This window comes from Myotis daubentonii, chromosome 13 (genome assembly GCF_963259705.1).
Source record: "Myotis daubentonii chromosome 13, mMyoDau2.1, whole genome shotgun sequence".
In the NCBI taxonomy this organism is placed as follows: domain Eukaryota; kingdom Metazoa; phylum Chordata; class Mammalia; order Chiroptera; family Vespertilionidae; genus Myotis; species Myotis daubentonii.
In genome coordinates, this window is record NC_081852.1 from 46,323,144 (window position 1) to 46,348,280 (window position 25,137).

General features: G+C 36.4%; 1 protein-coding gene across 13 annotated transcripts in view; it reads left to right on the forward strand.

The window, feature by feature from the left end:
* Positions 1-25,137, forward strand: part of BTRC (beta-transducin repeat containing E3 ubiquitin protein ligase) — a 180,457-nt gene that overhangs the window by 96,508 nt on the left and 58,812 nt on the right. For 5 of the 13 annotated variants that reach the window (XM_059661148.1, XM_059661142.1, XM_059661146.1 and 2 more), the window contains 2 exons: positions 3,142-3,219; positions 19,604-19,693. The exons of 2 other annotated variants lie outside the window; for them this stretch is intronic. In XM_059661148.1, coding sequence (XP_059517131.1) covers positions 3,142-3,219; positions 19,604-19,693 — 168 coding nt within the window. The remainder of the gene's footprint in view (positions 1-3,141; positions 3,220-19,603; positions 19,694-25,137) is intronic. 6 more of the 13 variants (XM_059661144.1, XM_059661147.1, XM_059661151.1 and 3 more) reach the window with 2 other exon arrangements.

Consider the following 25,137-nt stretch of genomic DNA (forward strand, 5'->3'; position numbering starts at 1 on the left):
GTTTCTATGCCTCTGTCTTAACTCTCCCTGCCTTCCTAGATCCGACCAGTGTTTTGGTTTCATCCACATACACTTGTGAATCTTTGTTCTCAGTGATGAATTTTGTTAAGTCTTGTAAAAGGACTAGCCTGATGGATGAAAGTAGTAGCTCGTGCATATCTCTGAAGTTCACAAAATATAAACCTGATGTAAAATCTCTGTCATCAGTGATGCAGCAGCAAAAGTCCCACTGATAATATCAAATGGAGTCATAAAGTTTCCTGTCGGACTATAAGTGTACATGTATACATTAAAAAATAAATGTATTTTTCATCATCAAATAACTGTGTTTTTGTCTCTCAAATGAATTTTATTATTTCTTCAAGGTTCTTCATATACGTACACCTTAAGAGATATCAAGTAGGCGTAACATGTTCTCAAAAAATTAGGTTGGCACACAGAAGAATTTTGAGTCAGAGATTTTGCTGGTTTTGGCACGCTCTCACAAAAAGGTTGCCCACCCCTGCCCTAGTTCCAACAGTGTACAAAGGGTCAGTACTGGCCTATCAAACCAACTAAAGGTAGCACATGAAGTACCCACAGATATTAGCCACAGAGGTGCAAGGGCCTTTAAATTTTACATATATATGCACACATACACACACACACATATATGTATATGTATACATGTATATATATGCTATTTATCCTTTAATGTCTTTAAAAATATAATATTTGATACAAACTAAAAAAGTATAATATCTAAGTTTAAAATATAGCTATGATCCTATATTGTACTAATGATTTCATACCTGTATGAAAATGTTCAGGTAAACTTGTGTGTAGGAAAGAATTTATGGATCTAAAAATAAAGTCACCCACCACTTAGAATGTGGTGAATATATGTAATATAACGGATATATCAACTATAAATTTTCTCTTTTTTTAATCTATTTTTATTGATTTCAGAGAGAGAGAGGGAGAAAGAGATAGAAGCATCAATGATGAGAGAGAATCACTGATCAGTTGCCTCCTCCATGCCCCCTACTGCAGATCAAGCCTGCAATCCAGGCATGTGCCCTGACCAGGAATTGAACTGTGACCTCCTGGTTCATAGGTCCATGCTCAACCACTGAGCGACACCGGCCAGGCTCAACTGCTACTTTTAAACTATTAACATTACAAATGTAATTGTGGAAAATAAAACTCAAATAATATCTGTTTGGATTTTCTGTATTTTGCCTTACAGATAGTGATTATATGTGTTGAATACCAGATTTTTTTCAATTTTTTATGGTGGTAAAATACATATAATATAAAATTTACCTTCTTAACCACATTTAAATGTATGGTTCAGTGGTATTGAATAAATTCATTACTCCCATACATCTTCATAACTTTTTTATCTTGTAAAATTGAAATTTTCTATAATGAAGTAATAACTGCCCATTCACCCCTTCTCCCAGACCTCGGCAACCACCATTCTACTTTTTGTCTCTATGATTTTGACTATTCTAAGTATCTCATATAAGTCTAATCATACAATATTTATCTTTTTGTGACTGGCTTAGCATAATGTTCTCAAGGTTCATCCATGTTATAGTATGTGTCAGAATCTCCTTCCTTTTTAAGGCTGAATACTATTCCATCATGTATGTATACCACATGTCACTTATCCCTTCATCCATCCATGGATATTTGGATTGCCTCCATATTTTAGCTATTGTGAATAATGTTGCTATGAACACGGATGTACAAATATCTCTTCACTCTGTTTTCAGTTTTTTAGGGTATATATACCCAAAAAACAGAATTGTTGGATCATATGGTTATTCTACTTTTAATTTTTTGAGGAACCACTATACTGTTTTCCATAGCAGTACATTTCCAAAAAAGTACCATTTTATATACCAACAGGGCATAAGAGTTCCAATTTCTCAACATCCTCAACATTCTGTTTTTCTTTTTCTTTTTAAATATATTTTTTTATTGATATTTTACAGAGTGGAGGGAAGAGGGATAGAAAGCTAGAAACATTGATGAGAGAGAAACATCGATCAGCTGCCTCCTGCACACCTCCCACTGGGGATGTGCCCGCAACCAAGGTACATGCCCTTGACCGGAATTGAACCCGGGACCCTTCAGTCCACACGCCAACGCTCTATCCACTGAGCCAAACCAGTTAGGGCCCATTCTGTTTTTCTTTGTTTGATAGTAGCCTTGTAGTTTTGTGAAGTGATATTTCCTTGTAGTTTTGATTTGAATTTCCAAAATGATTAGTGATGTTGAACATCTTTTCATGTGCTTTTTGGCCATTTATATATCTTTTTTAGGGAAATGTCTATACAAGTCCTTTGCCTATTTTTTATTTGGGTTGTTTGTTTGTTAATGTTGGTTGTTGAGTTTTACAATTTCTCTATATATTCAGGATATTAATCCTTTATCAGATATATTATTTGCAAATTTTTTTTCCGTGGATCGTTTTTCACATTGTTGATATTTAGAATTCTAAACCTACTGTCAAGTGAACTTTTACCCCCCCCTTTTTAAGTATTTAAAAATTTCATTGACATTTTAGGGTCTTCTAGCTGCTATTTGAGTTTGATAGTAGCAAGAATGGACTCTGATCCTAAACTACTAGTTAAATGTTGTTTTGAGCTAAGTACTATGCTATTTTAAATTAAGAAAATCAAATCTGAGAAGAGAAGGAAGAGAAAGAACTACTTTTTAGGATCCAGACTTTGAGAACTTGTACCGACCAAACATTTACTATAGTTTAAAACTAATTATTTACAAATGAAGATAACAGTGGTGGTTTAAGTTTTTGTGAGCTAAGTATAAACTGGAGTTTTCTTATGCCCAGTCTCAACCTGCATTTTCAAAGAGCAGTAAACCAGACTTCTAATGAATATGATTTGCTGGGCAGTGCTTAAATATATATAAAATACTTTCTACCTAGACCCCATCATACATATTTATATACATGGGCATATGTTTTCCTTTACATAAGTGTATGTCTATGTGTATATAAATTTTCAAATAAACAAATGCAAAAGTATACATAGTATCTAGCTTACAGGATTAGAAATGTAATTTAGTTTACTCCCACAGAATAAGATTGAAGATAATGAGAAGTGAATTAAAGCTTACTTTCTTTCACAGAATTCCTCAGAGAGAGAAGACTGTAATAATGGCGAACCCCCTAGGAAGATAATACCAGAGAAGAATTCACTTAGACAGGTATGAAATTCAGTCTTACTTAAAAGGTTATCAACTAAACAAAAGATAGGAAACCCTTAATTTGCCATTCATTAAACATGGGAGCTTAAATTAAGAGTACTTTGAAGTTGGTGTGGCTATAGCCACCAATTTCAATCAGGTAACATTGTTTTCCCAATCTTTAAAAATATCCTAGATATCCCAACTGTGTAGCTCTGTTGGTAGGAGTGTCATCCCATACACCAAGAAGACTGCAGGTTCCATCCTGGGCCAGAATTCGTACAGGAGGCAGCCCTTCGATGTTTCTCTCTCACATCAATGTTTCTCTCTCTCTCTCTCTCTCTCTCTCTCTCTCTCTCTCTCTCTCTCTCTCTCTATCTCTATCTCTCTATCTATCTCTCTCTATCTCTATCTCTCTCTCCCTCCCTCCCCTCCCTCCCGCTCCCTCTCCCTTCTCTTTCTAAAATCAATTAGTATATCCTCAGGTGAGGATTAAAACTATATAGTATATATCTTAGGAATACAATTGCTTACCAGTAGTCAAAACAAAATCAAAGAAAAGGTTTCTTTTTTAGGAAAAATAACTTGAAATGCTTCTTAAGTACAGATAGCAGAATAGTTGCCTTTAAACCTTATTTCCCCTTTAAGATTCTCCATACATTAAAAAAAATTAATAATCAGAAGGGATCTGCCTATAGTGAGTTAGCTCCTTCTAATCTGATCAATATTTGTTTGCCTTTCCTGGACATAAAGGCCATTATTGATGACAACTTTAAAAAACTTTTTTACTCACCACTGTCCTCACACTCCACATATAACACACTGAAAGTTCAATTCCATAGTGTTGTTTTTTTTAATTAAAATGTTAAAAAAATTGGTCAAAAATATTTGTTCTTCTCAACTGCCTGTAGCAGCAAATTCTAACATCTTCAATCTCCCATTGGCAACAAAAACAAATTCTTAGCGTTGTCAGAGAATAGGTATAACACCTATTCATTTATTTTTTTTGACATGTGACATCTTTTTTTGTATTTTTTTAATTGAAAAATTACCTCATCTATTCATTTTTAATATAACATTGGACAAGATGATCACCAGAAGTCTAGTAAGAATAATTTTAATTTATGGCATTATTCTAGGAAAAAGGAGATCTAATATTTGTTGAGTAACCACCATGAACCTCATACTTATTTCATTTAATCCTCATAATAATCCTGTAAAGTTGTTAGATATGATTTCTTGTGGATAGATACAGAAAATGGAGGCTTAGAGAAATAGGATGGCTTATTTAGCTAGTCAGTGATTTGAAACCCAGATCTCTGTTGTCAAAATATTTCTACTTCTGCCCTCTGACTCCAGTTTGTATACAGTGTTAATTTAGGGGGAAAAAGTACTTGCAACTGTGACACTCATTTTTTATTTGCTATATGTTACACCTTTATTTAGAGAAAAACACCTGATCTGTAAATGTAAATAAATAATAATATTCAATATTTAGAGCAATATTGAATAAGATAAATTTGTAGATGGAAACAACTGTCAGCAAACAATGACATGACAAAAAGTTTTGGCAACTTTATTTAAGCTAACAAACGAATTTTCACTCTGCAAAGTTATAAATTAATTTTAATAGGCTGATCCAGATGGTCCATTTGGAAAATGGATAGGCTGATCTGTTGAAAATTAAACTAAATTTATCTCTCTCATACTTCAAACTGAAGCAAGAGAGAGAATCGTGCCTATTAAGTCCAGCACATACAGATGGACCAGCAGGTCACACATGGGACTAATCTATTCATTTAAAAAATAAATGCATACATTATTAAATCATTTTCTACTTGCAAGATCTGTTGTGTGCAGTATTTGAAAGAAATGTTGTTTTGTTTTCATTGCTTTTTAGCAGGTTTACTCCACTTTAATTTAGCCATTTTTGTCTTTTTCTTCCTCCTAGTGCTCCAAAATGATTTTTCTGATACTGTCAGTGTTGAGGTCCAAGCTCTGGAGATTATTTAGGTCATGAGGCTCTCCCCACCCCCTTTCTTTGTAAAGGGTTTTATCTCCATTCTTTTTGTGAAGAGCATGAACTCAGTGTTTTTGGAAAGAGAAATGGCCTTTAGAAACAGGGAAGTAGGAGATCCTCTTGGGGCCCTCAGAGTCTTTTAGCTTCTGGGTGTTTTAACAGCCCCATGAATGCAGATTTGTAAATTTATTGCAGTGCCATCTGGTTTTTTGCTCGAACCAGATTACTGTTGGCTTGTGTCTGTCTATTGTGGTGGTCACTCCCTAGGAGCTTGCCCTCTCAATCTTAGGGAAGAGTGATGAATATCAGGGGTCAATAGAAATGGGTCACAGGGCAGCTGTCCAAGACTGCCCTGAACTTGATTAACCCACTGTTGATTTTTTAAAATACAGGACATACTATATAAGCTGTTTAAACTCGCTTTTCTCTATTGCATATGACAATAAAGAAGTGTCATTTGCTTGTGTCCCCCACCCCTGCTTTAGTAAAATTATGTAGATAAAAAGAAGCTAAGGCTGCCTTTTACATAGTATTGATGTAAGTAGGATTTGCTTGTAGGCCAATCCCTTAATGTGAAATTCTTTTGCAGATATTTTTAATGGGATTTCAGGAACTCTTTCACCATTGATTTTAAAATGCTCAGTTACATTCTAACAAGTGTAGTAATATTTTAAACTAATTTTATCGTTTACATGTATTATTGTAAAGTACGATTTTACCATTGTTGATACGATATGACCACTATGTGTTAACCTGGAGTTATTTAATTATTGTAGGAGCTGAAAAAAGGGTTGTTACAGAGCTTGCAGACATTAAAAGAATAATGGAATAAACAGCTTTAAACCAAAAATTTGGCAACTTAGGTGAAATGGGCAAATTCCTTAAAAAATACAATTTGCTGAAACCAACACAAGGTGAAACAAAATTGGAATAGCCCCATGTCTGTGAAAGAAATCTAATTAACTATCAAAAGGCCCATATGGTTTCACTGGTGAATTCTGTCAAACATTTAAGGAATAAATAATACCAATCTTCTACGAATTCTTTCAAAATATAGAGAAGAATAGAACACTTCTTGGCTTGATTGTGAGACCACCATAATCATAATTCCAAAACCTGACAAAAGACATTAGCAGAAAAAGAAAATATTGAAGGAGAAAGTCAGGAGACACTGCTTCCTGCACTACTCAGTCACCCTATATGTACTTGCTTTTCCATTTCATTTCCAACATCAGAAGGCAGCAGAGTTGGGGAGAGAGGTGTGTGAGGCGGGGAGAAGCAGTGTATCCTTTAATTTTCTAGGTTTCAGAATAATCTTATCTCTTGGCACTAAGTAAAGTGTGAACTTTTACTTAAAGGATATACAAAATAGCTACAATTTTTTTTCTACTTTTATTCCTAAAATGTGAAGCCAAGGAAACCATTGCAACTGTTTTTATAGCTTTTATTCTTATCTGCAAACAAGGGCAGAGGCCTGGGAGGATAGATACATGAAAGTGCTCATTACTTTTTTAAAATGTAGCCTTACAACATGCAACTCCTTCTTTGCTTCACATTGGTGCTAATAGGGTCTGTCAGCCCTGCCTTTCTTGTAATTGAGTAAATTGTGACTTCTGTCTAATCCTTCCCCACCCCCCATTCCCTTTGTGTATGTGTCCACTTACCATCCCCAGAACGTGGGCAGTGATAAATAAGGCATTGAGTAGAGCTCTCTCAATGCTTTGAAAGCAGCGTGATGCCAGCCCTCTAGTTATATTTCTTTAAGTGTTTACGTTTTCCTGTATTCTTTCTCTTGTGTAGCTGGAACCCTGGGGATGCAAAGCCATGAGAGAGGCCAAGAAGCTAACAAAGTAGCTGTCTCCCTTGTTAGCTTGTTCCTTTATTCTTTCAAAACAAGATAAAAACCATCTGGCTCAGGGCATTACATTTTCCTCCCCCATGCACCTCTATAGATGGAGACTTCACCTGCAGTGAGGGTTTACATTGATTAGGGAGGGAGCAGTAATTCAAGCTTCCGTCCTCTTCAAGGATACTTTGCAGTCTTTAAAGGTGCTGACCCACTGAGTTAAACTGTCAAGGGAGGATAAAAAAGTATCTTCATCCCAGGAGGTAACAGCTGCCAGGTTTTCAACACCTTGCACACTGTTGGAAAAATGTCACAATTGTCAGCTAAAAGAAAAATGACTCTGTTGTCATCTTCTGTTAATGACTGGGCCTTATCAAAGGAACTACATACGTCTTTAAAAGGAGTAAGTGGCTGTTTTCCTTGCCTACCACAGCCCTCCTCCCCAATTTCCTATGTTCTAAACATTACCTTGGAGGAGATCCCACAAAAAAAGCAGTGAAGAACTTAAAGTGAAAACATCCAGCATAAGCATGGAAGTGATTGGCATAGCTCCTTTATACAGTTGGATGAATAGGAGGATAAAGTACATCACTGACACAGAAAATGACATTATAGTGTGTATTAACAAAACAACAACAACAACTAAAAGTAATTCATAAGCCAGTGAACTGAGAGAAAACATACTGTATTTCTGCTCTTTAGAGGACAATTTGTTTTCAAGCAGCATCCAGATGGGTAAATACCATGACATTTCTTTTTTCAAGAGAGCCACTTCTTTTCTTTCTTTAAAAACAAACTCACCGATTTACTTCCTTTAATAGCTCTGTAATGCTTGTATATGATTCCATTCCCTTCTTTCTGATTTGATTGATGAGGGAAAGGTTTAATGAAGTCCCTGATATCAGGCAGGCAGGGGTTTTTTTCTATTTGTTTTAGGTTAGTCATTTTAATTGTGTTGAGTAATTAGAAGGTACACACAGCCAAGGGAGCTTTGTTCTGATAATTGCTCAAGAAAATCCATTCTCTATCTGCCAGTTGCTTTGTGTTAAGACATTTCTCCCCCTAGTGGCAATAGTAAGCATTTGACTTGGCAGTAGGCAAGGTGTAATTGTAATGTGACAAACTATGCTTAAGGGACTATCTTGTAAATACTTTAGTTTGGGGTTTGGCATTATTTCATTATATATGTGTTTTTCCCCCTGTGAAACTTCCTACCTCCATTTTTTTTGTTGTTTTTTTTTTCCTGAGGTGCTTTGGGCTTTGGATGGGAAAAAATTGCCTGAGATGTTTATTAAAAAAAAATCACAGTGCATCCTGGGTAATGTTTTGCAGCTTGACTTAATTTTAGTCATCTGTTTTAATTACCTATTTATAAAGATGCTTTTGCATTTGTAGACATTATTTAATACTTTGGAAGAAGCACCTCATTTGAAATAAATAAATCAATTGTATTTATTTTAAACAGTTCATGTAAAAAACCTTAAAGGTAATTAATGTAGGTCTCTTAAGTAAGACAAAAGTGATCTTTCCAAGTCTGATGAAGTGATTTGTTTATTTAACTTCCCACTTCGACTGAATCCTTCAGAGTCTAATAACTTAAAAAAAAATGGTTTGGCAATTTGTGTCTAGCTCCAAAAACCCTTCTTTAAAAAGCAGCAATTTAATAATCAGCTTTCTTAAAATTACTTTGAGGAAGGAAAACTATATAGGGGGTTGGTGTTTTGTTTTATTTCAGTGTAATCATGCTTTGATAAATTATGTAATCACTGACTTTGTAGAAAAAATATTATTGAACTCCTGGGTTGCAATGACCATAAAAATTGTATTTTCATATAGAGACTTGAGATATTGTGAATAAATTATAAAGGAAACAGCTTATATGCTGATTGAAGTTCATATGGGTCCAATTCATTTTGTGTTCAGTGCTAAATCTGGATGTACCATTAAAAAGAAAAGAAAATGGGGTGGGAGGGTAGTCTATTGTGCCCAGTTGTATAAGCCCTTAAAAATCTGCCTTAAGAGCAACATGGAATGAGATCAGATATAGCTTTGCATCTATTGGATGAGATTCAGTAGATCTGTGTGACATTTTTAAAGCCTAATTCCAGCTTTCTTAGATGTCGCTTTGTAGTTTGCCTTTTCTGACCCATATTCTTGCCTGGGACTTGATTTGATGTTACCATATATCTGATAGTCCCTGTCTCCTTCTTCCCCACCCCCCAGTCACTAGCCATTTTCATTATACTATATCTTGTTTTGCTATAGGGCTGCTGAACAGATTTCTTAAGCAGCTTTTTGCAAGGTTAAAAGAATGCAGCCTAGTAACAAGTTTGTGTCATTTTAAATATATACCTTCTAGTAAATAAGGAGAAGTCTGGCAATCAATCCCTTTTAGTGTGTTATATGTTTCACCTGACAACTAAACCTTCTATTGATTAGCCATTACTTTGTTAGATAATCCTATGTCATTGAATCCATTGTAAAAAATTAAACTCTTTAAAATGTTTTACCCTAGCAGCAGTCTGAAAATTGAAAACTTGTTCAGAATTACAGCCTGCTTTCACAAAGGTAGTTTTCAGCAAGGCATCTTACTGGTTTACGTTTATGTGCCTTATATGCAATATAAAAACATATTAAAGCACTCCAACGCAGAACACTCTGCCTCTGGTTCAGCAGTGAAGCTACCTTTTCAAATGTTGCATGGGGACAGAACCTATCTTGCTTGTGGCTATTACACTCACTAGTTTAATTATATAGCCTGGAGGGAGTCTTATAATAGTAAAATAGTGAATGTAAAATAGTGCATTTTTTAGCCTTTTTATCCCAAAGTGATCTAAGGACTGTGACAAGTTTTACTTTACTAATCTATGTAACTTGGGAGCTAAACAGGTCATATACCCATTTTACAGATGGAATGTCTAGAAAATAAAAACCCATATATAGCCTTATTCTGGAAACTTCTACAAATCTAGAATAGGTTTCCTGAATCTATCTAATGTTCCCCTGAGTGTGGTATACTCATTTCTAAGGGGGAAAGGAATTTTGTAGGAAAACAAATCAGTTTTCTACCTGCTGTTACTCCCGCCCCTGAAACATAGCATATTTTTATTAATTAACTGGATAAACCTTTGGTGTTATCCCCCTAATATGTTAACTGAATACTTTTATATTTTTATTGAAATAAAATTTTCATACAGTGAATTATGTAAGTATTAATTGCATAAGTCAATTAATTGTTGATAAGTCTATCCACCAGGTAACCACTACTCCAATCAAGCTATAGAACACTTTCATTACCCAGGAAAGTTTCCTTGGTGTCCTACCCAGACAACTTCCCCAAACCCAATGAATCAAATATGACCAGTTCACTGCCATAGATTAGTTTTGCCTTTTCTAGAATTTCATGTAATAATAACATACTTTTTGAGGTCTGGTTTACTAAGTATATATGTGATTCATCTATGCTGCTGTGGATAGCAGTAATTTATTCTCTTATTATATAGTATATTCCATTAAATAGGTATGCTACAGTTTATTTTTTATTCTTTTGATGGACAATTTCCATTTTTATAAATGAAGTTGCTATGAATGTTCTTATAGAAAGCCTTTTCGGTGAGCATGTGTTGAATAATTTTTATGTGCTTATTGGCTATTCAGATATTTTCTTTTGTGATGTATCTTAAGTTGTTTGCCATTTGAACAAATTGGTTGGTCTGTCTTATTGAGTTGCAGAACTAAACTGTATCGAGTGCTAGATGTGTTCTGAATATTTTCTCACAGTCTGTTTTTGCCTGTTTATTCATGTGTTTTTTGATAAGTTTCTAATTTTTTAATGAACTCCATCTATCAATTCTTGCCCTATGCCTGAATATATTCTTCTAGAAGCTTTATAAGTTTTAGCTTTTACCTTTAGCTCTATGGTCCATCTCAAATTAATTTTGATGTACGTTGTGAAGTAAATTTGGGATTTATTATTTTCCCCATGCTTTCTATTTTTCTATTTTTGCAATTAACTTCATTTTGCTTGTAATAACAAAGATGAAAACATCCCCATGCTTTTTTATCCAGTTGTTCTGGCACCATTGTTGAAAAGCCTGTATAGTTGTCTATAGACATCTTATTTCTGAACCTCCTAGAAAAGAGGCTGCTGTTGGATACAGAGCAAAGGGTGACAGCCACAGAGGCTCTGACCTACTCCTACTTCAAGTCCCTGCATGATACAGAGGATGAATTCAGGTTCTTCTATTTTTGTTTTATTAAATCCTCACCCAAAGATGTGCTCATTGATTTGAGGGTTTGGGGGAGGAAGGGAGGGAAGGAGGGAGGGAGGGAGGGAGGGAGGGAGAGAGAGAGAGAGAGAGAGAGAGAGAGAGAGAGAGAGAGAGAGAGAGAGAGAGAAAGGAGAGAGAGAATGAATGAGAATGTGAGAAAGAAACATCCAAGTAGAGATTGAATCTTGACTGGAACCCGCAACCGTCTCACAGTGGTTCTCAACCTTCCTAATGCCGTGACCCTTTAATACAGTTCCTCATGTTGTGACCCCCAACCATAAAATTATTTTCGTTGCTACTTCATAACTGTAATTTTTCTACTGTTATGAATCGTAATGTAAATATCTGATATGCGGGATGTATTTTTAGGGGTCGCGACTCACAGGTTGAGAACCGCTGCTAGTGCATGAGATGACTTTCCAACCAGCTGAGCCACACCGGCCAGGGCAGGATCCTCTGGTTTTTAGAGGTGCCTGCTTTTATAGCAAATAGAGTCAGCCCTCCATATTCACAGGTTCCACATCTGTGGATTCATCCAATGGCAGATCACATATATTTGAGGGAAAAAGTTACCTTGTTGCTGACAGATGCTATGTAGAGTGACGCCTGCAATGGTCGTGTCTAGACTGTGTATAACACTGTCTTGACTATTTTTGCTTCAATATGTCTTAAAATTGGGTAGTGTGAGTCCTCCATATTTTTATTATTTTGGCTATTCTAGATACTTTGCATTTATATTTAAATTTTAGAATCAATTTAGCAAAAGTTTTTCAATGCCATTGTAAATTTTTTTCATTCTGCTTGTTGCTTATTATAGATAGAAATTGACTTTTGACTGTCGACCTTGTCTCCTGTTATGTAAATAAAGACAATTTCATTTCTTTTCCAACTTATAGGTATTTTATTTCTTTTTCTTACTTGATTTGAATGTTGAATAGGTGTGGTAAAAGAACATCTTTGCCTTGTTCCCACTCTTAGAGTGACTATGATGTTAGTTGCATTTTTTTTACATTTCTTTAATGGGATTGAGTTTCCTTTTGAGTAAAAGTTCCCTTTTCTAACTTGCTATGGTTTTATTAAAATTATGAATAAATGTTTAATTTTGTCAAGTGCTTTCCCCCCTTTTATTCTGTTAAGGTGAATTACATGAATTGACTTCAATAAGAATTTTTGTGTCTGTGTTCATGAGAAATCTAGCTTTCTTTTGGGGAACAGGGGGACAGATTTTGGTGTCAGAGTTGAGTTGGGAAGTCTTCCCCTCCTCCTCCATTTTCTAAAAATGTTTGTGTATGATCTTGGTGTTATTTCTTTCTTAATATTTAATAGAATTAGCCAGTGAAACCATTTAGGCCAGTAGTTTTGTGTGTTTTCTTGTGGTGGAAAAAATTTAAATATTTCAAAATTTGTGTGGATTGACTTTTAATAACAATTTCAATTTTTAGAATATATTTAGTGCTATTAAAATTTTCTGTTTCTTATGTCAGTTTGGATAATTTGTATATTTTAAGAAATGTGTAACACTTTGCAATCTGTTAATATCTTTTATTTTAATACTCAGAATATTCCATATTGGGCTAATGAATACCCCTCTGATGTATTTCTATCATTCCTTGAGTATTTCCAGATTCATCTTGTATTTTCCCTGTTCAATCCTGCATTCAGCCATTTCTTGGGGGAGCGCTATGGTTCTTTTTAGTCCAGATTGGTAGTGAAAAGCCAAGATTGAAACATTAACTTTATTTTACACATATATTTATGTTTTTTAAAACCATGAGTTCACATTAATGCCTCTAATTCTAATCCAACACCGCAGTTTATTCTAGATTTCTTCCTTTTCATATTTATAATTATTTTTTCTAATAGTAAGAAACCTGGTTTGAGATTTCTTTCCTTTCAGCACTTTAAAAATGTTGCTCCTTATCTTCTAGCCCTCCTTGTTTATGGTGAAAGGTCTGCCACTATGTATATGCTTTCATGTATGCAGAATCCCCTTTTTCCTTTGGCTGCTTCAAGATTTTGTCTTTGTGGTTGTCAGCAGTTTTTACTGTGTTGGATCTAAGTTTTCTTTTCTTTGTTTTTAATCTCTTTGAGGTTTGCTGACCTTAGATCAGTAAGTCAATGGTGTTCACCAAATTAGAGAAATATTTGGTCACTATTTTTATAATATTTTTGTGCCTCATTCTCGCCTTTCTTCTGGGTCTCCAAGTGAACATATGTTGTTAGATCATTGAAAATTGCCCAATAGATGACTGAGATTCTTTTTATTATTTTTTTCTTTTTCTCTCTCTGTTCTTCAGTTTAGATCATTTCAGTTGCTCAGTCTTTAATTTCATTAACCTTTTCTTCTTCATCTCCAGTCTGCTTTTAAACTCATCCAGTAAATTTTTAATTTTAAATAATGTACTTTTCAATTATAGAATTTCTGTTTGGTTCGTTTCAGGTTTTAATTTTTCTGGTGAAAATTTTCATCTCAAAATTTCCGTTGTAATCATATTTCTCATTTAAGTTGTTGAACGTATTTATTATAGCTTCTGTAGAGCCTTTATGTACTAATTTCTACAACTGGGTCCTCTCATGGTCATATTCTGTTTGTTCCTTTTTCTCTTGACTATGGGTCCCATTTATCTGCTTCTTCTCATATATAGAAGTGTTTTTTTTATTATATAATGGACATTATAAATGGGACATAGCAGAGACTATGGATTCTTTTATCTCTCTCTGATTAACTTTTTGGCTGGTAATTGCGACTTCATAGAGTCTGATTTTGTGTCCTTTAGGGGCAGATGTGTTTTGATTTTGCCCTTAGTCCTAAAGAAGATCTCTTAGTCCTAAGATTTATTCTTTAGTCTCAGTGTGGGGGTTTTCTGAGTTTTCAGTGGAAAGTTTGAGGTGCTCATTAAGCCCCTCTGAGCAGAAATCAAATTATAAATTCTGTCTCCTCTTAGGGGCAGCAGCTAGAATCTCTACTCAGATCTTTTAGTCTTCCAGCTGTTACTTTCCATTGGAATGCTTGGAGTCTCCCACTCATGTCTGTAGCTTGGGGTTAGCCATGGATTTGAGGGGAACTTGTATGCATGTTTTGATGCTTCTTCCCTCCCCATGGCTCTTTCTATTTTCTATGATTTCTCTTCTCATTTTCCAGCCACTGTGGTGGCCCTGAACTCTATCTACCCTCTGACATCTCAAGCCAATAGACTGTGGCTTTCTACTTGAATTTTAGTCACCCTGCACCAAGTGGACTCATGAGTAGTAGTACCCTTAGGGAAAAGCACATAAACATGGATCTCACCAGAGTGATTATCCTCTTTCAAGGTCAGTCCACTCCTCCCCCCAGTTTCTGCCTACTTTAGGTCAACCTCCTCCTGCCTTTAATGTAGTTATTTTAAAATATTTTTCTATGGTTTGTAATTATTGTATAAAGAGGGTTAATTTAAACAAACATTTCTACCATTGTTGGAACCAGAATTTTTTGGCTTAAAGTTTTATTCAGTATATACCAATTATTGCATAAATGTCTTTTTAAAACAGTTTAGTTTTAAAATATTATATGTTGTCTGTATAGGAATAGTAAATGTTTGTGGTATTAATAATTGCAGAAGAAGTACTGAACCCTGATCCCAAAATATAAATGTACCAGAGGTCCTATACATTAATGTCAAATGATCCAGTTGATTCTTTTCAAATATGTTTTGAAATAATTTCAAATTAAGTAATTTAAGAATACAACAGTTAAGTGGATACCTTTTTAAAAATTTAACTTGTTTAACTGGAAACCAATTTTATAACATTTTTTCTGTTTTTTATATTTTATTTTTGTCTACCTATTCTCTTTCCAAAGAATGATAATTGACCAAAAATGAATTATTTAAAATACCTATGCAACCATTGCTGATATAAATAAATGAATAAATATGTAAGTAAATTGGCAAAGAAGTCATAGGTCTTCCTTACAGAAAAATTCCACTTAATAAATGTAAAAGGAAAGGGAGAAATTTAAAAATTACCAATAGAACACCACAGTAAAAATCACCATAGGTGTAAGATCTAGCAATGGATGCTAAAATTAGTGAGCAAAGCTGAAGCAGAAAATGATATTTGTATAGCCTCAAAGTATTTCCCCCAATATTTAGTAATTTCTGAAAGAAGAAAAAAATAAGCTTACAATTGGGAATCTTGGCAGACACAATCTTGGGCAAGTGATCAAGGCTAACATCACTAGAAATATTCATCAACATATCTCCTGACTTGATACATTGAGATAGGCACATCACCTCTGTGCTATCCTTCCTAGTAATGTATAACCTCAATCTGATCATGAGAAAACATGAGACCTTAACTGAGGGATGTTCCATAGATTAATTAATCAGTACTCTTCAGATGTGACAGAGTCATGAAAGATGAGAAATTGTAACCGATTAGAGGAGGTTAAGGAGATATGACAACTGAATGCAATGTGGGACCTTGGGTTGGATCCTAAACAGAAAAGGGGCATTAGTGGGAAAAGTGGGAAAGCTTAAGTTTTTTATATTGTACCTCGTTAATTCCTTAGTTTTGATAAATGTTCTGTAGTTATGTAAGACATTCACATAAGAAATCAATCTCCAGATTTTTCTCTTTAATTTCAACACACACATTTATACCAGTAGTTTTCAGAGTGTTCTTAGACTAGTAGCACTAACATCAACTGGGAACTTGTTAACCCTTTGAGTGCCAACCAGTATCCTAGGAACTATGCTAAAATTGCCAAGGCATTTCTGCTGATTTTACAGCAGTTTAGGAAAAAAATTATGAATCACAAATAAATGAAGTTTCATATTCAAAAACTTAAAGAAACCTTTACTACATTGACATATTTAGCAATATCATCATCACTAATAAAAGCAGACTTAGAACTGGATGCCATTTCGAAGCTGTGATAGTGCTCCCGGCACTTTTGGCGAAAGAAAGGAGGAGCGCGATCACGCTCCCCGGCACTCTAGGGGTTAATAATGCAAATTTTCAGAAGCTCTAGGGATGGGGCCAAGTTATCTGTATTTTAACAATCATCACCAGATTATTCTGATGCATGCTAAAGTTTGAGGACCGTGATTTATACCATCAGTAACAAAACAAAAAAAAGGGGGAAATATTTGTATTAATATATTGGCCAGTTGTTAATAATGTTTGCTTACCATAAAGTATGACCAGTTTCCTTTTTAATTGTGGTAAAACACATGTAACATAACATTTACCATGTTAGTCATTCTAAAATGTACAATTCAGTGGCATTAAATACATTCACATTATGTGTAACCAAGACCACCATCCATCACCGTAACTCTTTTCACCTTGTAAAACTGAACCTCTGTATGTGTTAAATAATAACTCCCCATTTCCCTCTTCTCACACGTCTTGGCAACCACCATTCTACTTCTGTCTCTTATGATTTTGACTACAAATCTCTAAGTGGAACTATATAGTATTTATATTTTTGTAATGGACTTATTTCACTTAGCATAATGTCCTCAAGGTTCATTCATGTTATATAGTACTAGAGGCTCATTGCAGGAAGATTCCTACAAGAATAGGGCTTCCTCCGGCCTATTCCTGCAAGAATAGGGCTTCCTGAGGCTGGAGTGAAGCAGAGAAGGGAGCGCTGCCTCACTCCCTCCTGACTCTGCTGCCTCGCTCCCTCCCATCTCCGCTGCCTTGGCTCTGCTCCCTCCTCCGCCATTTGCTCCCTTCTGCAGCTCTTGGCTTCATTCTACTCTGTCTTCAGTCTTCACTCCGCGCCGGTGTATGCAAATTAACCGCTATCTTTGTTGGGTTAATTTGCATATCACTCTGATTGGCTGGTGGGCATAGCGGAGGGACGGTCAATTTGCACGTTTCTCTTTTATTAGTGTAGACTAGAGGCCTGGTGCATGAATTTGTGCACAGGTGGAGTCCCTCTGGGTGGCCTTCAGGGATCTGGCCAAAACCCACAGTCCATGCCGCCTGCAGCTCCTACCTGCTGCTCCTGCTCATCCCAGCCCCACTGTGCCTGCCGCAGGCTTGTGCCCAATCAGTCCTGATCGGGAGAAGCTTGCGCTGCCACAGCAGCGCTCACCAGCCATGAGCCCTGCGTCTGGCACTCTCCCAAGGGGAGTAGCCTGTGGGATCAGGCTGAAATCGGCTCTCCAACATCCCCCAAGGGGTCCCGGATTGCAAGAGGGCGCCGGCCAGGCTGAGGGACCCCATCGGAGCATGATCGGGGCCGGGGAGGGACCGAGGGAGGGCTCCTGGGCATGTCCTGCCCATCTTGCTCAATCCCGATAGGCCAGACCCCAGCAGCAAGCTGACCTACTGGTAGAGCATCTGCCCCCTGGTGGTCAGTGCACATCATAGCGACTGGTTGACCGGTTGACTGTCTGCACCCTGGTGGTCAGTACACATAATAGTGAGCGGTTGAACAGCCTTAGCATATCATTAGCCTACTAGGGGCCCGGTGCACGAAATTCATGCACTGGGTGTGTGTGTGGGGGGGGAGTGTCCCTCAGCCCAGCCTGCCCCCTCTCACATACTGGGAGCCCTCAGGCGTTCACCCCCATCACCCTCCAATCGCAGGATCGGCCCCTTGCCCAGGCCTGACGCCTCTGGCCTAGGCGTCCGGCCCGGGCAGCGGGGACCCGCAGCTGCAGCGGCCCCACGATCGTGGGCTTCGCTTTAGGCCCAGGCAAGGGACCCCTAGCTCCCGGGACTGCCAGCTTCGACCGTGCCCAGCTCCCATCGCTGGCTCCACCCCTACTTCCTGCTATCACTGGCCAGGGCGGAAAAGGCACCTGATTCTCCGATCATGGCTGGGGGGCAGGGCAAAGGCGGCCCCAGGGCCGCCTTTGCCCTGCCCCCCAGCTCTTAGCTCCCCCCTGGGTTTCCGATCACTGTCAGTGGCAGGGGGCTTCTTCCTGCTTTCCCTTTCGCCTCCCTGCATTGTGCCTACATATGCAAATTAACCGCCATCTTGTTGGCAGTTAACTGCCAATCTTAGTTGGCAGTTAACTGCCAATCTTAGTTGGCAGTTAACTGCCAATCTTAGTTGGCAGTTAATTTGCATATAGCCCTGATTAGCCAATGAAAAGGGTAGCTCGTACGCCAATTACCATTTTTCTCTTTTATTAGTGTTGATTAACGCTTTGATTGGTTCGGTTCTGCTGCTCAGTCTATTTGCATATTACCCTTTTATTATATAGGATGTGTCATAATTTCCCTTCCTTTTTAAGGCTTAATAGTATTTCATTGTGTATATATATATCACATTTTGCTTATTTTTTAAAAAATATATATATTTTATTGATTTTTTACAGAGAAGAAGGGAGAGGGATAGAGAGTTAGAAACATTGATGAGAGAGAAACATCAACCAGCTGCCTCCTGCACACTCCCTCCCGGGGATGTGCCCGCAAAACCAAGGTACATGCCCTTGACCAGAATCGAACCTGGGACCTTTCAGTCCGCAGGCCGACGCTCTATCCACTGAACCAAACCAGTTAGGGCAACATTTTGCTTATTTCTTAATGGTTAAGGTGTAACCTATCAATGTACAATTGGGCTGCTCCCACATTTTAGCTATTGTGGATAATCCTGTTATGAGCACTACATACATATACAGTATACTAACTAGTATCTTCAGGATTGTTTTAATTCTTTGGGGTATATACCCAAAATGGTATTATTGGATCATATGGTAATTCTATTTTTAATTATTTGACTACCACCATACTGTTTTCCACAGTGGCTGTACCATTTTACATTTCCATTAACAGTGAGTGCATAATGGTTCCAATTTCTCCACATCCTTGCCAACACTTGTTTTCTGTGAGTTTTTGTTTTGGTTGTTGTTGTTTTTACTAATACTTATCCTAATGGGTGTAAAGTGGTATTTTGTAGTTTTGCTTTGCATTGCCCTAATTATTAGTGATGTTGACTATCTTTTCAGGTGCTTGTTGGCCATTTGTATATCTGCTTTGGAGAAATACCTATTCAAGTTCTTTGCCCATTTTTCAATAACTAACACCCCTACCTTCCATACACATAGTGAACCACTGCTGCTCACATACTTGTTTATGGGGACATCAATGGCTTTCCTGGGTTTTCCCCTGTCTTCCTTGTCCCTCAGTACTCATAAATCTGGAATTTACATATAGAATCTATTTGTGTATTGATATTGAGAAATAGAGCAGAATTTAAAAACTATATGATAATATTTTAATATTTAAACCTGTTTCCAAAAAAACCTACACCTCTCTTTACAGACTTATAACAGCTGTGCCAGACTCTGCTTAAACCAAGAAACAGTATGTCTAGCAAGCACTGCTATGAAGACTGAAAATTGTGTGGCCAAAGTAAGTAATATTACTCACTATATATTTTACTACATCATAACAATGCATTATCTATAGATATCTTCACTCATTATTGCTATTAAAACTTATTACAGGATTTTATATTTTAAAAAGAATATAGTAGGCATCATTTTATCCAAATTAGATTACAAGTTGGAATCTCCAGCTTTTTAATTGCAACAGAATTTTTTGATTATGTATTCTGGTCACACTTTAGTCTAAATCATGTTTGTTGCTTAACACTAGCTATGGATTGTAACAAAAAAGTAAGGTTTTATGTAAGAAAATATACAAATTATTTTTATGTTTGTTCATGGCTTCTAAGTGTAATTAAGAATAATGTACACCATTGTAAGGATTGTGAAATATGCTATAGAAAATCCAATTATTATATCACTACTGTTATTTATTAAGTGGCTTAATGGTAGAAATATTCCTTTTGGTGATCTTGATCTGAGTGGGCAAGATACAAAAAAATAATCTTACATATTAGAGATTTTACAATCTAATAATCATATAACTATGACTCAAATTTTCTAAGTATCTTTAATTACTCAGGAGCTTTGACCTAAATGTAGATATCACCCATTTTGATTATTCCAAGAATAAATAAAATTTCAGTATGGGCTTTGTTTCTAGACTTTTACTTTGCATATCTGCAAACTTACTGCCTTCAATAAGTTGTCACTGTTACCACATTCCCAATTTTAACTACTTTAAGTTTAATCTATTGTATTATACAATTAGGATCTTAATTACTTACTGTTATTATTAGAGCTAGGGCTGGTATCCTTTGCTACAAAAATCAAAGAACAGCAATATTTTTTATTTTATTTCTTAAAACATGCAGTACTTTGTCAACTGAAAATATATAATAGAAAATATAATCAATGGAAATGATCCATATAAGAAATGTCAGAATTTATTTAAAATTATAGTTTAAAAAGATAGTCATTTAAGTGTCTCTTAAATTAGAATGCCTTAATGACTTACTGTAAAATATGAATATTATAAATTATATATTTCATGTTTCAGTCATTTAGTAACAGCTAGCAAGTGCTAATTGACCCTATTTTATACCTAGCATTTGTACATTAAGATGGGGGACCAATTATTTGGGCCTTTAAAAATAATCTGTCTCCTTTTTGGCCACACTGCTCTCAGTTTTATCACAAGTGGGTGACTTCTGGCTAACCAAGGTAAAATCTTAACATGAGCACCGATCCAAGGACAGGGTGACAATTTTAATGAGTTCCATTGAGAGCTGGCCAAGTGAGCATCTGTCCTTTTTGTTTTCTCCATACTTTGTAAACCAGGATCTCTAAAGCTATGTAGTTATTTTGTTGTGTGTCTGTATGATGTGGTGTATGTGTTTTTTTCTCTCCCACGCTCTACTTAAGTGGTGCATGGTTAGAAATCTTCTGGCATCTGGCACAATGGCATAATTTCTTCTATGCTCTTGGGTGAGGAATTAAGTTTGCTCATTGCTGCTCATCAGTCTGTTTCCTTTGCTCCCAGATGGTGACCCTCTCATCCCATTCTTGCTTATTTTAACGTTATTCTGACATCTATATCCTTTCATTGATTCCTTAAATACCCTAATTGAATAATGATTTCTATCATTTTCTATTGGAACCCACCTAACTTTCTGGTTCCTTTTTTCTTTTTTTTAATATATTTGTATTGATTTCAGAGAGAGGAAGGGAGAGATAGAAACATCAATGATGAGAGAGAATCATTGATTGGCTGCCCCCTGCACACTCCACAATGGGGATCGAGCCCACAACCTAGGCATGTGCCCTTGACTGGAATCAAACCCAGGACCTTTCAGTCCGCAGGCCAGCGCTCTATCCACTGAGCCACACCAGCTAAGGCTTATCGTTCCTTTTATTCGCCCATGGGCTGTCTTCTGGTGCATTTCTTCAGAATTGAGCTAAACAAACTATTGATCAATGGTAAATAAAAACATGTAGCTGAATTCTATTCTTTTTGCAACAGCCTTCAGTGAAGTACCAACAACATGGGAATAGGGGAAGAATTTTCCCTTTTTCATTTACATATTATAGTATATCATGATTTTGTACTATTTCTGTTGGCCTCATTTATTGCTTCACCTTTGAAAAAGAATGACTTGGTACTATTTTTGTAGGTCTGCAAGCTTGTCCCTATTTTCTGTTCTTCACCTTTAGCCCTTAACTGAATAGTTTCATCTGCTACACTTGATATGGCTGCATGGTTTTTAAGTTGGTACAAGTGTCTGTTGATTCAGATTGAACTCCAAAGTGGCCTTGAATGTCCAGCCATCTCCATTTGAGAGCAACTATAATATAGTGATAGCAACCATTTTGGGCTCTAGTTCAAAGCAGTCAATTCTGGTAGGAGTGACTTTGATTTAAGTCAGTGATGGCGAACCTATGACACGTGTGTCAGAGGTGACTAGCGAACTCATTTTTTTGGTTGATTTTTCTTTGTTAAATGGCATTTAAATATATAAAATACATATCAAAAATATAAGTCTTTGTTTTACTATGGTTGCAAATATCAAAAAATTTCTGTATGTGACATGGCACCAGAGTTAAGTTAGGGTTTTTCAAAATGCTGACACACCAAACTCTAAAGGTTCACCATCACTGATTTAGGTGGAGATGATAATTAAAGTCTAAAATCTTACTATTGAATACTGTTTATATGAGTTTTAGAGAAAACTTTACTACCAGTTATTCCCTTAAAAATAGCAATGTTGTTATGTTCAGACCCCTTATAGTGCATTGTATGTGACTCTTCATTGCTGGAAATATCTTACAATAAGTGTTTTACTATAGGTCTATGGAAAGAGACCCATTGGCCCTGTTTAGAATACAAAATACCCCCACGAAGTTGTAAGACAAACTACAGTCACCCTAGGTTAATAATAATCTTCTGAATCTCTAACTTGAAGAATGATGCCTAAAAAAGATCTATAATAATAAAAGGGTAATAAGCTAATTAGACTGGACATCCTTCCAGACGACCTTCCAGACAAAGCCAGGGCTGTGAGGGAAGCCCAAGTCCTGCGTGCCTGCCAGCGGCCGCAGGGAAGCACGGGTCCCGGCTGCCAAAGGGGAGCTGGTGCCTGCAGCCGGGGAAAGGAAGGCCTACTCTTGCATGAATTTTGTGCACCAGGCCTCTAGTTTAAAAATAAAAATGGAGGAGGGGTCATTTTATCAGTATAACTTAATCCAGGTAATATTTGGAGGCACTTGAAATGTCTTATTTTCTTCCAAAGCCTTCCTTCTTAATAATTATAACCCTGAATTTTATGAGATTTGTGATTGGAACATGATGAGCTTTGTATTTATTGTACCTTTAAATGGACAGTCATTATTGACTGCCAACTTAGTGTTTAAAATCAATAATTACATTGTACCTGATTGTCAACCTTCATGATGCTTTTTAATTGATAAAGAAAACTAACTCGAAAAATGAAGACCCCCTAATCCTTTGTTATCTTTTAATTGAACTTTATTTAAATATTACTGAAAAGTTTGATTTCAGGTATTTCCCTAATTTACTCTTATACACACATACACAGTTAAAATTGAGTTGTTTGAACATATCTACCTAGATTTTTGTCCAGGTAGGAAGAAGTATTGCCTCTATGTTTGGAAAATAAACCACTTCAGTAGTCCTTTGTAGATGTGTTCTGTATTATAGTTGTTGTTTGTTGTTATTGTTTTTTACTTGAGACTAATAATCTGTTTGTAACTGACTGAGACAGAAAAATGTGATGTTCCTTTCCACTTACTCCAGATTTTGATAGAAGACTTGTTTTATTTATTTCCAAAATTATATCCGCAGGAAACAAGCTGTTTAAATTCAGATTATGCTGAAGCAAAATGGTCCTGGTATGAGAAGCAACGTGCTGTTTTACGAGCATAGAGTCCCTTTTCTCATAACTGATTGATAGTAAATATTTTCCTGAAGAATTATTGCCAACCATGAACAGTGCAACTGTTTCACTTTTTTTCCTTGCTACTTGCTGTACCAGCCATTGTCGGTAATTAAGATCTACAATTCACAATGCAGACGTTTGCACTTCCTCTGGGTCTGTGCTATTTATAAGGCATTTCAGCTGTTCAGAGTTTCTTTTGAGTTTTAAACTACATGTTAACAGGCTTCTTTAATATACTGTTCTACAAGTAGCACATTAGATGGTCCATTCTTTGCACAGGTTCCTCTGTTGGGTCTAACAATTAGCTTTTAGAGAATACATTTAAATGTAACCATATCACTGAGGCCAGTGTGGTTGGAAAAATTCTGAAGTGTAACGTGTTAGACATTTGGCTTATTCTTAAGGCAGGAATAAAGTTTAGAAGTAATATTTTCCCTTTCATCTTCAAATGTTCTTATGAATTTAATGAGTGTTAATGGTGTGGATGGCTACAGAGAGGTTCTGAGAAATACTAGTAGGAGTGACTTTCCAAGTTCACTTTTGAAGTAATAACAGAATCAAGGGCCATTGTTACAAACAAGAGTTTGTGTGTTTGTCAGATTAAGGATACAAGTATACATAAACTTCTGGATGTGTATGATACTTATACAAAGGACAAAGGACGCCAAAAGGGATCAGCAGCCTGACCACACTTTTGTTATGTAATCAGCTTTGTGACCCTTTAGGAATATGCCATTGGAGAGGAAAGTTTAAACAGGAATCCTGGTCTATATTAAAACTGGTAGAATTCGAAGTCACTTTCTACCATTTCAAGAGAGTTTGTCGTTTTTTTAAAAAGTCCAAACCCCAGTGAGAGTCTTTGTGGATTATGCCTGAGAGTCAGAGTAACTGCTTGCATAGTCTCCTTGCTACCTGCATTTATTGTTAAAAATACAAGAGAAAGAAACAAGAAACTGAAAGTGGTTGACAAAATATGTTTAAAACTTTGCGCTGGGTGGAGATCAGTCTGGCTGTTTTTAAGCCTGAAGTCAGCTTCATTGATTCTGCACATTGGCTGCCAGCATCTTTCAGCAGAGCAGACCTTCGGAGGAAGGCAGGACACGGGTTTCAGTGCTGATTTCCTGATGGCCCCTTGACTATAAGACAGAGCTTATAACAAAGCCTTTCCAAGGCAGTTTTATTTGCCAAAATCTAAAACTTTGTGTGGTAATTTTTTTAATTGTAGTGTTTCTGTAAACTTTTTTTCCTCCTTGAACTCTTTATGAACCTTTTTTTAAGATAGCAGCGGTGGTTCAACTGTTGGGAACCACTGATATATCTGACTGAGATGCTTCAAGATGCTAGAACCTATTCACATTTCTTTCTAGCCAGGGAGCTAATAAGATTGAGTTTGTCTTTGTGGATTGATCTAGATTAGCATGAGATTAGCCCAGTCAGAGTCTTCCTCAGTGAAAAAGGAAAGGTTGGGAGAGAGAGGGGTGAAGGAAGAAAGTTCTTCATCAAGAATTGACTG